The 17,426-nt window shown below is 35.5% G+C and overlaps 1 protein-coding gene across 2 annotated transcripts; it reads right to left on the reverse strand.

The window, feature by feature from the left end:
• Positions 1-1,861: 1,861 nt before the first annotated feature.
• LOC132175877 (carbon catabolite repressor protein 4 homolog 4) lies at positions 1,862-17,016 on the reverse strand. 2 transcript variants are annotated; one of them, XM_059587958.1, is made up of 10 exons: positions 16,879-17,016; positions 15,663-15,760; positions 12,736-12,776; positions 11,204-11,253; positions 9,187-9,256; positions 8,878-8,999; positions 8,071-8,204; positions 5,177-5,327; positions 4,920-5,067; positions 1,862-2,434 (listed from the first exon to the last, which is right to left on the reverse strand). In XM_059587958.1, the coding sequence occupies exons 1-10, from the start codon at positions 16,932-16,934 to the stop codon at positions 2,126-2,128; spliced, it is 1,179 nt and encodes a 392-aa protein (XP_059443941.1). In that variant the 5' UTR covers positions 16,935-17,016; the 3' UTR covers positions 1,862-2,125. The 2 variants fall into 2 exon arrangements, with proteins under 2 accessions (XP_059443941.1, XP_059443942.1); XM_059587959.1 differs by lacking the exons at positions 12,736-12,776; positions 16,879-17,016 and having other exon boundaries at positions 15,663-15,751.
• Positions 17,017-17,426: the final 410 nt, after the last annotated feature.

The following is a 17,426-nucleotide window of genomic DNA, read 5'->3' on the forward strand; positions in this document are numbered from 1 at the left end:
AAAGAGGAATAATGTCCTACCATATATAATTGTTCATATGATTTTTAATATTAAATGTGATTATTTATTTATTTTTTATTTTTTATTTTTTTTTCTAATAGTTGCTCATGTGATTTTTTTGCTCCACTAATGAGCTATTTTCAAATTTATGGAAGAGTGTCCCACACTGAATGAGTATCTCAATGCCAAAAGGATCCAACCTCCTCCCACACGTTCATCTCCATGCCAAGAATGCAAGTCCAACCTCCTACATGGTCAAAGTGCCCAACACGGGTCAAAGTCCCACTTTCCCTTGTGTTTGTCCAGCCTTTTCAAAAAACAAAATGCAGACTTTTGTCCCACATCGCTAAAACCAAGCTCACTCCCACCTTTACTTATATATAAAAATGAAGCACATAGAGCAATTGAGAGACGAGCTTAGCATGCCCTTGTTGCAGTAGCAGGTTAGGTGCAAGCCAATAACAGGCTAACTGCGTACATATGCACAAGTTGGCTTTTTGAGCCTTTTCGGTGAAAAAGAAATTGTAAGAATAATTATTTAATATTTGAGTTGACTGTCAAGTTGACTCGATTCACTTCGTTTATGCAATCCGAGCTCGATCACACTTTTTGAGGTCTTTTTTAAACTCGAATAAAATTTAAACAAGCTAAGCTCGGACAGGCAAAGCTCGAGCTTGGCTCATTTACACCAGTGATGCCCAAATCAATTTTTCTAAGCTCTAGGAAAGAGAATATGGAGATAGAGTAAGAGAGCTCATTCCCTGAAAATGAGCCTTTTTGTGTAGAGAATATGTACAGGTCCTCTTGGGCCCCTTCTCGGGCCTTTGTAATAACGGGCGTTTAATTGGGCTATTGAGCCTCTATTGGGCCTTAGTAGCAATAGGCCTTGTATTCGATTGGGTCTCGGGTCTTATTGATTATGTTTGAGTAGGTTTTTAAATAGATTAATGACCAAACTCTAACCATAATCAAATTGACTTTGGGCAAACCCCATTTATTGAATCACAAACACAACACCCTTCACTCTTGAAATTAAAGAAAAAATTAAATTAAATACTAATAGAAAAAAAATTAACTACATGACCCATGTCTGCATTCCACAGCAGCTAGAACTCCAAATGAAAATAATTGACAAACTGAATTTTACTTCTTGGATACCCAAAACAGAAGATGGGCCCGGGTTATATACAACCCAAAACACTAACCGAATTACCAACCATTCGGTTATAAAACCCAGCCCACTCTTACTAAAATAACCCAAATAAGGCCCGAAGGGTCTAAAAACCTAATATATAGATTACATCTTTGCCCATGCCCCCAGTATACATAGGTAGCTTCTGGTTCGAACGAAGGTTTCCAACAGCTAGAAACGGCTAAAAACGATCATATTTTAGTTTTCAATTATTAGTAATCTTTTATTTTAGTTTTCAATCATAGAAGTTGTATGTGTCGCAACCCAAGACAATGAATAATGTTATAAGTAAGACTTTTATTTCCTTTTTATTCCTCAAATATGAAATGACTTTTAAAATCATCATTAAATTTACGATAAATTACTATTAAATTTTGATTCAATAGTGATTTTAGGAGTCACGTCACATTTAAAAATAAAATGAGAATAAAAGTCCTACTTAAAAAATTACTCCAAGAGTCCGAGACAATAGGTGGCCAGGTCCGTGTATTTGTGTAATGATTTTCATTAGGGTTTTTAAGAGTTTGTACTGAAGTATTTTTGTGAGAGCTTTTCAAGTGTGTGGTGTGTGCGAGAATTTGTGGCGAGAACATTTCAGTTTTTCCTGTGTGCATCAATGTGTATTGTATTGTATTAGGGTGTTGGTGATTCAATAAAAGTTGTCTTTATTTTTAGTTCTCCATCTCTTTCTTAATCAACAATTACTCCATGCTTCCCTGTAAATTTACATGGAAAAACACACTAGCATTTGCTTATTGCAGTCTAGAAGGCCAATGGCAAAGAAATTATCAAGGCTCATAATGAACAAAAAAAAAAGGTCTTATAAAACACGTCAACCCACTAATATAATTTTCAAGGAGTCTCAGTTGTACCCTAACTTTCTTTGAGACACAGAGATGGGGAATGCAAATACCACATGCACCATAAGATAATCTATTCCCTGGTAATTTCAAATCCAACACCAATTGGTAGATGATCACTTGGGTGGCTATTGTTCGGTAATCCACCAACAACGTCGGGTGAGTCGGGTTCCGGAAGCTCCAAAAAACTAACTGGTTTTATGTCATCCGTAGGGGAAAAGAATATATAATCAAGTGTATCTGTGAAGTCAGGGGTGCAGTTTGTAAATGGTGGTTCTCCTTTCGTAAAAGCATAGGCACTGCACAAGGGAATAGGGAGATCTTCTAAACATTCCACCACTTGTGCCAATGAAGAGTTGCCTGAAATAAGGTACTGGTAAACCTGAAACAAGAAGAAGGTTAAAGCTACTGCAAGAACTCCTGAATATAAATATTAATTTATCTATAAAAGCTTAAGAACTAAGGGAATAGAAAAATATATATATATATATATATATATTTGATCCAGGTAAACAAAGAAACTACTTGTGAACTGCCTGCAATCAAGCTCATTGAATGTTGTTGGCTGACCAAATTCAGCTTCTGTTCAAGCTTAATTGTTAAAAAGCTGAACCTGCGGAATTCTTTTTTTTTCTTCTTCTTTTTATTGGTAATATTTGAACCTAAGTTTTATCACAACCAAGGCCTGGGGACATAAGAAACTGAGTCTAACATGAGGGAAGTGGTGACAGTGGGAGAGGCCACTATATGGGCCTGACAAAGGAATTTTGATTTCTCACTAAAGGCCATTCGATCAGATTGAGGTGGGGAATACATCCTAGGGTACTCTAAGAACTATTTATCGGCTAATGGGATTTAATCCCAATTGACCGCACCAGGAACACTCCAACGAAATGGTGTGGCAAAAAGAAGGAATAGCTCACTTTTGAAAATAGTAAAGGCAATGATGAGTTATGTTACTCTACCTACATCCTTTTAGGATATGCCATAAAAACTGCAATTTTGGAGTTAATACGTATCTATACACCCCCTTATGTTTCGACAATTTTGCAATCCTACCCTTAAAATTTTAAAAATTGCAATGTCAACTATTGTCAAGTTCCCATATTTAATAATTTTGCAATGCAACCCCTCCAATTGGATTTTCTATTAAATCCAAACGGATGATGCCAAAATATCCATGTTATATATATATATTGCTCAATGTCTAACCTAGTCGTGGGTCAGGCTATTCCATGCTTTTTATAAGTTCAATTATTTAATTAGGGTAATTTTGTATTTTTATAAGTTTTACAATGGTATAAGGGACATTTCACCTATTAACCATTTGATTTAACCCTAAATTCTAGCAGTAAGATTAACATTGCAAACTTTTACAACATAAGAACTCGACATTGCAACTTTTTAAACTTTAAGGTATTATGTATGATTGCAAAAGTGCCGAAATAGCACAAGGGTGAGTGAAGTTTCCATATATGTTTGTGTGTGTGTGTGTGTGTGTGTGAAAATCTAGGGTATCACATGCAACATCTAGTTTTTGTTTTTATCTTACCTTGGTTTATTTTGAGGAGTTCAAGATTCAATCATAAAGAGATTCAAGGGGAGGCTACTAGAAATACATGTTTTTCTAAAAGGGAGAAGATTACTCCCATCAAAAGCACTCTTTCGTCTCTCTCAACTTATTTCATGTCTTTCTTCTCTATCCCTATTTCAGTTGCATATAGACTAGAAAATTTTGAACAGCACTTCTTATGGAATGGAAAGGATGATGATCTCAAATACCAACTTGTAAATTGGGTGCTTCGCTTTCTTATTCAAGCTTGGGGATTAGGAGATTGAAAGTATTTAATAGCATGCCATTAGGTGTGTGGCCCTGGCTTATGCAACAGAAAGGGATAGTTTATGGAGGATGGTGGCAGCTTTGATAATTTTTTTATTTTTTTTATAAGTAATGTTGTATATATCAAAAAAAGTGCAATGCGCCTCTACATACACAGTGAGTATACACAGTGGAGGATGGTGGCAGCTTAGATATATAGTGAAGGTAGAGGTTGATGACAACTTTTGTTGTGAGGTGACCACATGGGTTGGGCTAATGAAAGGAGACTAGGAGTAGTGGGATTTTCTTTCTTTCATTCTCTCCTTTCAACATGTGCATGAGTTACTCTAGATGCTCTTTCTTAGCCAGATGTACGTTGCAGTAAGGGGTCATGGCAGGTGTATTTACTAATTTACTCTCTATTTCTCTGGACAAAAAAGCAATAGCACCTGATTATCTGGGTTCGATAGGAGGGTTGTGGCATTGTAAGTTTGAGGTTTGTTTAATCCGTTCAAGATTGAGGTTGAGCCTCTTGTTGATCTCTCCCAAACTTTTATATAACATACAAGTCTAGAGTTTTGGGAGGATGCTATGAGTTAGAAGCAGAATAAGAGATGCATGTTCAATTTTAAAAGCTTTGTCTCAAACTGTGTGGTTGACAGGGTAAGTTCTCGTGGAAAAGCATCTTGAATGATAGAACTCCCTCTAAGGTTTCATCTGTTGTGTGGATCACTTTGGATTGCATCTTCATTGATGATAATTTGGATAAACACATACAACTTTATTCTAATTTGTGCTATATGTGTAAAAAGGATGAACAACCATAGTCTTTGGTCTTTGGGGCGCATTGAGTTATGCCCAACTCTGGTTGACTTCTCGTGGTAGGAATGACGTAATGACTTGGACAAAGATGAAGCTTATAGGGAAATACCAAAAAAGTCAAATTCACAAACAACACACATAAGAAAAAGGAAAAAGGGAACAAGCAAGCCATACGCTAGATAAAGAGGAAAAAAGATAAATCAAGGGGAAAGATAATCTTGCAAACCTTATCCCCTGGGATTGAATTAAAGTCACCAGCCACTATTACTGAAGGCGAGCATTCAAGTCTGTTGGAAACCAGAGTTTTAAATTGAGCTAGGCGTGAAAGAAGATATTTAGCTTGGGCAAGCTTGACATCAGCCCATTCTGGATCCCTGCAGCAGAAACATCAAAATTACTTTGACCGATAAAATTCCTTTTTTTTTCTCCAAGGCAACTGATAAAATTCATCACATAAAATTATAGAATATTGAACCAGTTTACCAGTAAAGATGCGTGTTTGCCACAATAACAACATGATGTGGAGGATCTTTGAGTTTGAATGCAGCCATGATTCCAACACAATCACGTTTTAGTCTCACACAGGGATCATTAGGATCTCCACGATCCTCTGGGGCTTTTTTTAATGCTGAATCTGAAAGAAGATCATTGATATTAGCTGCCAGCATCGCATGTTAGGAAATAAGAATATAATCAGCAACCTTCTGAAGTTCTATGTGAAAAATGCATCCGAGAAAGAGTAAAGCTGAAATCCCTGGAAAAGGAAAATGAGGGAAAAAAAGCTGCAATAGAAATAAAGTTTCAAAGAAACATGATAAATTTTATCATGAAATTATATCAACAGATTTCATTTTGACCTAGATGGAACACTCACTAACATTATGTACTGAGTTTTTCAAGAAATTGAAAGGAAATGATAAGACCAATCCCTAGTGAAAGGAAAAAGAAGAAAACGATAGGCAGTGTTCATTTCGTTGGTTGGATGTTCATGATGGAAAGTTGAAGAAATTGATCATCCATTATTTGGTCAATGAGAGGAAAGAGAAGGAAGTACATTTTAATTTTTACCATTATGCCCCTTCAAAAAGAAATTATGTTGACAATGATATTTTCGTGCATGAAGAAATTTCATAAAATATTATCCTTTCCCCAAAATCTGTCCGTCTTAGAGCAGAAAGCAAAGCCCTAAAATGGGTTTGGGAGAGAGAGAGAGAGAGAGAGAGAGAGGGGGGGGTGTTCAACTTTACTTGTATCTGGTATTCAATCTCATTAGATCAAAGCACCATTATGCCAGCAAGGAAGAAAGTACGCTGAGCAATAATATATCCCTTTCTGTTTGACTAAAACATCATCTATACAAAGTAGTAAAATATCGACTAATCTTATCATGATAGATTGCTTTCATAGCTCTTCGTCTTTCAAGTTAAAAGTTTCCTAAATTATACTTCAAATCACCTTTTCTTTTTATTTTACTCCATTAGATAACAAATCCACACACTTGACAATTCCTAAATCAGGCCTGGTGAAGCCATTCAATCTCTTTCTTCACTTGCAATGCCACCTCTGGAAGGTGTAATCTAGTCAAAGGTTGTTCATGCCAGTGAAAAGCCAACTACCTAAGCAAGCCACGCATCACATAGGAATCCCACATAAAACAATATGAAACTCACCAAGAAAGCCAATGATATCCACCAGAGGTGCTGGCTCTAACAAGCCCCAGCATATGTAACCTACCAGTCATTCTTTGCTTTCCAATTAACCTATTGCACCTCAGCTTTGTATCATCCAACTTCGCCGGTGCCAGAGCCAGCCAGCTCTTTCATCCCAATACCATCCTGGCAACAGCAGCATAAACCATCATACACCAAGCCCAATAGGCCGAATATTCCCACATAACCTTTTCTCTACTTCATGGCCATGAGCATCTAGATGATAGCATAAAGGGTCACTATTCATTCCCTCTCAATATTCTCCCTTCTATAAAGAGGTTGTTCCACAAACTCAGTTGTTACCCTTGGTGAGTCAACCATACATCGAGCTGGAAGTTCTTTACACTACCATTCCAGAACCTCTTTGGTGAGCATCAGTTCGTCGGAGGCCATGATTCCACTGTATAGCACCCCCCAAATAGGAACAGTTGCTGCAGGGGAGATATCTTAGCTTGATGTAAGATGAAAGGTTTCTTGACTTTTAAATTCTTCACTTCTCTGTCACTATCTTCCATCTCCTTCTGTACACTAGCTGTATGCAAAAGGCTCACATAAAAATTACAATACAGATCTAAATATTCCACAAAAGAATAAATAGAGGTGCTGCCATAGGAAGCATCCCCCCAGTGGAATGATCTGAAGAATAAAGACTCGAGTATGATGATGGAAAGCTCTACATCATTTAAGGTCCAGTGTCCCTTTCTCTTAAAGTAGTCCACATAAGATAAAAGGCTACTCATTCCAGATCAAGCTACTCTTGTGCTGCCCAAACGTACATTTCCAGCAAAAGCACAAGTGGCAACCAACTCCCCACTTGATTACCCATGCAACGTTAATTCACTAATGTAATTTTTTTTTTTTTTTTGGATGAATTCACTAATGTAATTTTCGTTTTAAATGAGATCATCCAACATTAAGATTCTAGACTAAGCATTTGTCCAAAAAAAAAAAAAAAAACCCTCCATGGGACTCTACTGTGCCATATACAAGATGGAAACTCTACATGACCAGATCCTCTCCCTCATTTATTTTTATAAGTAATTGACAAATATCATTAAAAGCGTAAATGCACCCCTAGGTACACCGGACATTTGACTTCCCATTTTGATTAGGCTTGCAAAACAGCCAATCAGCCTCTTCACCCTTTGGGATATTAAAGTGCAACGGGCCCCAAGGAGGGTACTGATTCTAATCCCCAGTCTTGGAATGCACAAACAAACCTAGGATTCTAAGATTGTTTCCCTCCATCTTTCAGTGACTCCAAATAGGAGCATCCTTATTCTGTGATATTTACAATAAATCAGAAACAATATCTTCTCACACAACTTCTGCAAACCACACATGATTTCAAGATTTGTTTGGCATTTGAGCTCATTTCCCTAGAGCTTCTTGTAGCTTCCTGTTAAGTTTGCATATAGTTTATGTATGGTTTGAACTAAAGCGTTGAAAGTACCACACGTTTTCCTTCGTATACAAGCCTTTTAAAATTTATATATAGTTTGAACTAAAGAAAATAGTATAATGCCTATTATTGCTCTATGATATTGATCATTGAACTTTTTTTAGGAAAAAAAAAAAAACCATCAAAAAACAGAAACAGTTCTTACAATACCACAAAATAGTAACAAAAAGAAAAGAAACATATATAACAGGACGAAAACAAATTACCATTTTTTGGTTCAGCTCCTTTGTTTCCATTGGTATGCACACCGTCATGTTTGTCATCAACTAAAAGTTGTCCATCTTGAATTGAATTTACAAGATCATTATATTCTATTTTCTCCTCTAAAACCAACTCTGCACTGAATCAACAGCACAAATATAGTTTAAGAAGATTTACAATTACGATAAATTGATACTAGTATTATGAGGAGATGACAAGTCATAAATGTTTGGTACGTCAAAGCAAAGTTGTGGTATCATATCATTGTTGGATTGAGGTCCCAGGTCATTTGGCCAAGAAAATGTTGAACTTGCTAGCAGAAATCACCTTTGTTATGTGCAGGGTTTTCCAAGACAGTGTATATAATTTCAAATGAGTTCAAAGTATCAAACAAATTTAAGAATCTTCTTTAACTCCCAGATGACGGCTGAAGCTTCTTTGTTCAAAGAGTAGATCCCTTGTCACTAATATCAAGTGACGGACATAAGGCATTGGGTAATTTTTAGGAAGCTTCCTAATCAATTTATTATTATTGATTCAGGTTGAAGGCAGCAAAAGGACAAAAGAAAGCGAAAAAAAGAGACTGCATAAAAGACATGATAAATGTGATAAATGGTCAGGGAAGAAATGTAGCAAATCATTTGCAGGGGTTACAGCATCCTTCAGTTCGTTAAAGTCAATTATAATACCAGTGGATCATTCTTGTTAAAAAAATTCATATATATGACTCTTTGAAGCATGAGTTTGGTGCATAAATCCAAAATCACTGCTGCTCATCCATTTTAAATCAGGAAAGAGGAAGTTTAATATACCTGTCTTGCTTATAAAAAATTCCACATCCATCACGCTTCTGCCCATTTCTCTGGACATAAATACTAGAATATCCATGACTCTCCATATTTCCTTTGTAAAAGCTATCATACTCATCAACTTCCTGATAAGATTGATTGTATATAAATCAAAACAATTAGATATATGTATATATATGATCACTGATGATAAATATTAAGGAAACTCAACTTACAAGCTAGCAAGTATCAACCAAAACTTGTAGATTTTTCTCATTATATGTGAAGACATCAAACACTCGGAGAAAAGGGAAACAACAACTAATACAAAACCTGTAGACAAAGAAAATCAGCCCCAAGGTTCTTGAGAATAGATAAAATTGCCTGCGAACGAGCTTTCCACCTGTAATGAGCACAGAATACATATATAAACTTATTTATTTACTACCATGTCAAAAATCCTACAGCAGCTGAAAAATCAACATCTACAAGAAAGCGAAAAAAAGTAGGCTTCTAATTATTGAACTTTCAAACATTCCATGCCTCTTCTTGTGATATTGGCCACCAGCTGACCTTCCCATCATTGAAATGTCAAAATGGAAAGGTAACATTAAAATGGTATACTTAAAAGTAAGATGCAAGTCCATGAACTGTCTGAGAATAATCACATCTGCTTCTTAACACAACAAACCAACAACTTAATGACATCTAAAACAATTAAAAGTAGAAAAATCCCTTAAACATTTGCGTTTTCAAAAACTTATCACATCAGAAACAAAAGAGTAGAACACTGTATTTCATGTTAGACTTATAGAGTACTGTTAAGAATCAAATAAAGAAAAGAAAGCTAAAAAGGAAATAAGACAGTTGTGTTTTATACCATGTGCAGAACCATAAGATGAAAACGTACCACTAAAATAATCATTATGTACAACTTCTAAAGGCTTCAAAAGGCTTCTGAAGTAGAGACAGACAGGTGTAGAAAAAGTTCCAAAATATAGTAAAAAAACCACTAAAGAACAGAAGAAAAGAGAAGGAGAAAGTAGGCCAAAGTAAAATGATGGTGACTAGAAATATGATCAGACTTCATGACAAAGAGCATGTTTAATTTGGCTAGGTTGCACATGAGTTGCTAAGAAATCAGAAAAACATAGCCTGAGACAACATGGAAATTAAAAGGACATAAAATTGAAAGGTATTTTGGGACATATTCTAGGAGGCAATTTATTTTTCAGAGGACGGGAAGAGTAAAGAGAACAGAGTTTTAAGGAGGAAGAATGATAATCACAACGTTGCAGAGGTCTTCCTCGACAGAGTAATAAACGCCTAACTTATCAATGTAAGGTTTGTCATTCTAGATCTCAGCCATCATTGCAGGCAGAAAAATTTTTAATTCCTTCAACGACAAAGGTTTTAGTTAAAACAACTGCTAGTTGATATCGTACCAGTTTTAGAAAAATTGAGCTTCAGTAAGTACCATTTCTATTAGCTTAGGAAAAAAATAAGAAACAAAAAGCGAAATGTAGATCTTTCGTTAAAATTTAATGGTAGGCTAGAAATTCTCAATTTAAACATTAGCAGTTATATCTGATATGATTTTATTGTAGTTTTTTTTTTTTTTTAGTTTTATGGGAATAATTTACATAATTCAAGGCTATAGCCATCTTGATTTAGAATGTATATAATCTCTCTTGTATATGGTGGCACAATAACAATAAAAAGAGTGGTCTTTAAACAATAAATTTGAATTTCTCCTATAGTCTGGCTGGGAATCATGCACTCTAAACCTCAACTTAGCACAGCCTACAGAATCTAAATGCGAAAGACTTTCCACAACACATGGATATTGCGAGAAACACACTTCTTAAAAATTGGGAATGTTGGCAGAAAACAAAGTGAATATTCTCTGGGTTGTATTAAATGATTGACCATAAAAGGCAGTCAGATTCAAATCAATCTGTACTTTACCAAATTGTATGAAAATACTCAACATTTATGCAATGGGAACAAGGTGAGGCAATTTAAGGGGCAAAATAACATGCCAGTAGCCATATCTGAAGTACAGACTTACCACATTCCCATGTGCAACAAATGCATTTTTGTTATGTATGTTCATATATAAACAAACACAGCTCTTCGTATTTTACAAATGCATATATGCCACTGATCATTTTCTTCCACTTTCATTGTCAGCTATGCATACGATGACATTCAAAGGCAATGACAATTATAATTTATACCATACCTGATTGGATGCAACCACAAAGAATTGAAATTATGAACAAGAATAAAAGAAAACATTGACCCAACTTATGTAGGAAAGAAGAAAGATTGAACTTACAGAATTTACCTGAGACAGGGAGATGGAGAGTGTGGAAACAGAGAACTCTTCACATAAGCCTACAATAAATAGGGAGAAAATATAAATCTAGTGCTCCTAGAGTACTAAGAGTGATATTGTACGGCGTGGTACCAATCAGTGCTAACAATGAAGATTCTCGTTAAAAAAATCAGCACACTGGAGAATAGTTTACATTTGAAGTTACTCTACATCAGAACCTCTACTGTAACATAACCCCCACAAACTTTCTAGCACAGGATTCATTAGGGTCACATATCACCTTCTTACTTTTCCAGTAAGTTGTTGATGTGCTACATTTATTTTAATATTATTATTGCATTGGAGGCATATATGTATTTTTGTATGATTAAACACTAACAAAAATAAAACGTTAGCTGAATAGGAACCTTTATTCTGGGTCCTCTCTTTTGGACAGCCTCTCTCTCTTCCTCTCTTCTTCATCTCTTCTTTGTTTTTTTCTTTTTTTTACCTATATTCTTCAAGTTGGTATCAGAGAAAGGTCCTAAGTGAGTTCAAACCTTAACTCCACAATTTGTCCCTCATTTCAATTAAAATAATCCATGTGTTGGGTTTTACTTATTGAGGGGAGTTTAAACCCACACATGATGGGGGATAAATTGAATAATAAATTAAATAATTGAACTCATTAATTCTTATCCGTTTAAGGTTTTGGGACAATAGGTATTTTTTTTTAATGATGAGGAACCCCTCGTGTACCCACCCCTATCAAGTAAACTTTGGACCCGTGTAAAGTGACCCCTCCACACGGATCGAGTAATTCTTCGGCTTCGCCGGTGGGCTGGCCCCAATGAAATGTTTGCACCCAAAGGGATTCCAACCTTAGACTTGATGGAATACCACCAAGACCAATGCCCATACCACTTGAGCCAACCACTTGAGGCAATTTAAAATGGATGGAAAAGTGATCTCATGTTCTTCCTAAAAAGCCCATTTTTTTCTTACAAACCAAAATTTAAAAATAAATAAAATAACAAAAGGAAAAAAAACTAAAGGGTGGCCCAACCACCCCCACAATTTGTAGGGGTGGTTCGGCCACCCCAAAAGCAAAACTTGTGGAGGTAGTTAGACCACTCCCCAAAAGCAAAAATGAAGGTGGCCGAATCACCCCCACAGACTATGGGGATGGTTCGGCCAAGGGTATTTTGGGAAGAATTTTGTCAAAGCAGTCATGTGCAACACAAGTAACCACTTTTCCATCCATTTTAACATTTGACGCTAACAGATGGACTTTTTGTCAAACGATGGTAGTTTGGCGTATCTAAGTGTTTGGAGGCGCAAATAAAAAAAAAAAAAAGGTGGCATTTCGGGGGGCTTAAGTATATTTTCCCTTAATTAATATGGTATTATACTGTTAAATACATCCACAATGAGTCTATTTATATATTGACAAGATTCTATATACTAATGATGACCTAATTGAGACCATGAGTACACCTTGCGAATGCAATGAAAGAAGAAAGATAGTGTAAGAAAGTGCATTGGATAATTGGTTTTCATACCTGAGCCAAAATATTATATGAGACCAAACGGAATCTTATGCCTGTAATATAACATTCGGGACGTCATGCTACAATTGTGAATAAAATCTTTTTTTATAAGTAATTGAGATATTATTAAAAGCCTAAGGTACCCCTATGGACACAAGAAATATACAAAAGAAGCCACCTAGCTGGAAGAGGCAAAAAGAACAAGAAAATCAAAATAGCTAATCAATAAAAGAGAAACAAAAGCAGTTGACCAAAGATACAATGTGTTGCAAATAAAGACTTAATCTCTTCTAAAGTCCTCTCGCGGCCTTCAAAATTTCTATCATTAGTTTCCCTCCAAAGACACCACAAAAGGCACGAAAGCATCATGTTTCACACAACAGCACTTCGAGTGCTACCAGCAGTCCACCAACAAGCATACAAATCAACTACTCGTCTAGGCATAACCCCACCCCTAAAAATATAAAACAAAAAGTAGAGGATATATTACACTTTAATCTCCCAAGCTATCACCCCATTCTCAAATATGCCACCAAACTTTAACAGTTTAACTCAATAGAACTCAGATCCTTATTAGAAATTTCAGCTCTGAGTTACACCCTCCATCTGAAATAGTCTGTTAAAATAGAGGAAAATGCATGTAAAAAGACAAAAACACCCTTAATGTTAAAGGGTGCATTTGATTGAAATTGGCATAACTGATACAAAAAGGTAAATTTTGAATCTACATGAGAAAAAAGATTTAAAAAAATCCACCAGTCTCTCTCTCTCTCCCTCTCTCTCTCTCTCCATAGCACCCTCAATTCAAGGGCAGGAGACAAAGTGGAATAAGATGTTTTCAAGGCAGGAGTGTTGGAGGACATGGAGAGTGGCAATCGTTGAGCCATAGAGGTAGGCGGTGTTTACCACATCAACCACTAATCCTAGCCCCTCGCTGAACCTCACTACACTTCAACCCAACCACTCCCCACAAACCCAATGACTATACCGAAGTTCATGATTTTCAATCTTAATTTTGTTAAATTAAAAATTCACCCTATGAGATGGTTATGACTCAGATCTAGAAGGGACAACTGAACTAACTTGCCCATTTGAGTTGGAAATCCACTGCTGAACTCTTTGAGTTGGAAATCCACTATTGAACTCTTTGTGGCTCAAATTCATGTAGGGCAGTTATGTGAAGTTCCCTATACATCCTGAAATTGACTTGCTCAATTTGTTAATGGACAGGGCAAGATACTCAAGGTTCATCAAGGACCCATGCTCTGAAGGTATACCACCTAGAAGTTGATTGTTTACCGAACGTAAGCTTCACCAAAGAAATCAGCCTTCCAAATTCCTTGGGGATCTCCCCAACTAAGTGATTTGAAGAAAGATCAAGAACATGTAATTGAGTTGAGTTTCCAATCTTAGGTGGGATGCTACCAATAATATTATTCCCCCCCAGATGTCTAGACTTGTTAGTCGTGAACTCCTTCCCTAGTTACATAAAAGTTCACCATAAAAGCTATTCTTTATGATGTTTATGCAATCCAAGTCCGGATTTTATATATATATATATATATATATATATATATAATCGAAATATCATTAAAAGTGCAAAGCGCCACCTAAGTACACAGAAGGTATACAAGAGAAACGTTTATCTAGAAGGAGAAAAAAGAACAAGAAAATCGTTAAAACTAATCACCAAAAGGGGGCTAAATACGCAGCTGTCCAAGTATAAAGAGTATAAAAAATTAAAAAATAAAAATAAAAAATAAAAAAAATAAAAAACTTAAGCTCCTCCAACGTCCTTTCTCAGTCCTCAAAATTTCAATCGTTTCTTTCCCTCCAAGTCTGGATATTTCCCAAACACTTTGAATATACTCAGTCAATTAGTTATCGTCCAGATGAATTCGAAATACACTTTTGCAGTTTCTCAAGCTTTGAGGAACCAGACCCATTAGGTGATCACTATTTACAGTAAGCTTTGAAGCAGTGCTGCCTTGACACATAATTGTGGAGAATAACCAGTAAATTGGTTTAAACTTCAATTGCTCGAAAACAAAAGGAGCTTCGTTACACTGCCATACTTACAGAACAAGCTGATGAGCTTCGAGTGGAATAAGTGCACACTTTAGAGGCCATTCTTGATACTGAGAGGCAGGATTTGTTGGAGTTCTTTCATGGAAGTGCAAAGCTCAAGGAGCACAGCTGCAGGATGCTTCTGGACATAAGAAGGAGTGCAGTTTCTTTGTGATTGTGTGAAAGACAGGAGGCAAAGAAAAAGGGCTTGTTATAGAGGGAAAAGTTTGGAATTTGATGCATAGTTGGATTTTGTTACTACATTGTTGCTATAAATTTGAGAATTAAGGGGCGGGCCATACATCAACCAAAGTTTATCTTCCCTCCTTGGCGAGTCCATCTGGTCAACACCTCAGGCAGCAAAGGCAAATTGACCACCATCTTTTCCGGCGAAATCCTTGGCTTAGTTTTACCATCAGGGACATTTTAATCTTTCACATTTTTTCTGTCAGACTTAACACTGTTTTGGAAGGAGGGGGCCACTAAGAACAGAAAATTTGAATTACGGTCTTGAGTTATATTAAGTTAAAGTTTGGTGGCATATTTGAGAATTGGGTGGTAGTTTGATGGGTAAAGTGTCATCAACCCAAAAAATAAAAGTACACATTCACTTTCCTTTGTGCTTCAGATCGACAAACATAACAACCATATTAATGTCAAAAAAATAAATATTATTTAGACTCTTCAACATCAAAATGTTTTAAAGAAGATAATTGATATTTACTTAACTAAACTCTTAGATATGGACCAAGAATTTTAGGGAGCAACCACAATCAGTGACCAAAAATAAGGACAGAAAACCTGAAATGCTCCAAACATAGGATATTAAATAAATGTGAAAGTTAAATAAGGGCAGAAAAATATAGTTATACCATCAGGTCTACTTCTTGAATAAATATCACTTCCTTCCACAGAAATGAATTCCCGACATATTGGTGATGGTTTTGTGCTCATTTTGCTCAAGACTATTCTGCAACAGATTTAAACACAAATATCTCAATCTTAAAGGATATCCATGATTTCAGACCTTTAGAAGTTCAAGTATAATAGCTGGCATCATGTACCACTTATTGTGAATTAATTTAGTAAAAATAAATTGGTCAACCTTGTTTTATTTGAACAATATTTCTGCAATGGTGAAAAGAACTTAGAACCAAACAGCCAGTACTGCAAGTCTTAGTTTCCACCTCTAATCATATGCTTCCATAGAGCATAAGTGCAATATTTATAATGCATTGGTATTATTATTTCAGAACCCATTAACCATTAAGGAAGCATCATACATATCCATTGGCAGAAGCAAACAGTGAAGTCTGTAAAATAAATCATCTTTAGTTTTTAACAATAGATAATTACTGAAGCTAAACTTCATCAGTTAAACCAAAATTGAGATACCAAAATCTCCAAATTCTAGAATATACAACAATTTGAATAGAAAATAGTTCATTTTATTACATGACTCTGAAATCCACCATGCCATTTGCTTGACCAATCGATGAATCCGGAACCGTTCAAAGATACATAAAACTTTTTTAATGAATCATAAACAACAGAAAAATATCCTTCTCTACTTGAATTGAAAAACTGATAATTTTTCTCAGTTGAACTTCTTAGTTATCAGAAAAATGCTCATAAATTCAATTCAATTTCCTTTCTTTTCCTTTACAAGACTCTAACTTACAAAAAAAAAAAAAACACTTAATTAACGTTCATGAAAGCATTGTGGTTATGGGGAATTCATTTCTCAGTCGAACAAAGTGAAAACACCATAGTTAGATACGTTTCAATTGGCGATGCCATCAGTGAAGTTTGCACCACAAATTATACATTTTTTTCTACCAAAGATATCCGATTTTTATTGCAACTACGAAAGCAGCATTCACCGTTTTCAAAAACAATTCCCACTCAAAAATAAATCACTAAAAACTGAATCGAAACCCAACTCATTTCAGAATTCGCTTTACTTTTTTCTATTGGTTAACAATCTAAAAAAAAGGAATTTGATGGCCAAAAAAAAAATACAGATATCTATAATAATGAGAAGAAGAATAGCAGTAACGCAGAAGTGTTTGAAGAATGGCGGCGTACCTTGTAAAGGAGGGAACAAGGGGTAGGCGGGGAAGCGCATACAAGGCCTTTACCATTGATTCATACCACCGACTCTTACCACTCTTTTGACTCTGCTCTACAAATACACAAGTTTTTTTATATTTCGTTGAGCCAAAATGGTATCTGACCAGAAAGACCCTTGCCTGGCGGTAGCGGGTTCCTTTTAGGTCAAAGTATTTATTCAAAATAAGTTAAGAGGAATTTCCTTTTAACTTAAAAATTTCCTCCAATTCTGAATAAAATTTCTCCGACCCAATTTCGATGAAAATTTTTTACTTCTTTTTATTTTAAATGATAAGCTATGATTTTAAACATTAGACTACAATTTAATTATACTTGTTTAAAAAAATACATTTTTAAAATGCACGTTTTAAAATTTCTCGAATCTAAATAGGCCTAATTCATTGACTACCTCATCTTATGGAACAGAAATTTCCTCCAAATTAGTTTGGATAAAATTTCTTTCAACCTAGTTCAATAAGTGACAAGTTATCATCTTTCGCATTTTTAAAAAAATATTTTTAAGA

Source organism: Corylus avellana, chromosome ca3, assembly GCF_901000735.1.
Source record: "Corylus avellana chromosome ca3, CavTom2PMs-1.0".
In the NCBI taxonomy this organism is placed as follows: domain Eukaryota; kingdom Viridiplantae; phylum Streptophyta; class Magnoliopsida; order Fagales; family Betulaceae; genus Corylus; species Corylus avellana.

Coding starts and splice junctions, on each gene's coding strand:
- LOC132175877 (XM_059587958.1), bottom strand. CDS start 16,934: ATGGTAAAGGCCTTGTATGCGCTTCCCCGCCTACCCCTTGTTCCCTCC. Junction 11,254..12,735: donor CATATAATATTTTGGCTCAG/GTATGAAAACCA, acceptor TATTTATTGTAG/GCTTATGTGAAGAGTTCTCT. Junction 9,257..11,203: donor TCTCCATCTCCCTGTCTCAG/GTAAATTCTGTA, acceptor TGCTCATTACAG/GTGGAAAGCTCGTTCGCAGG.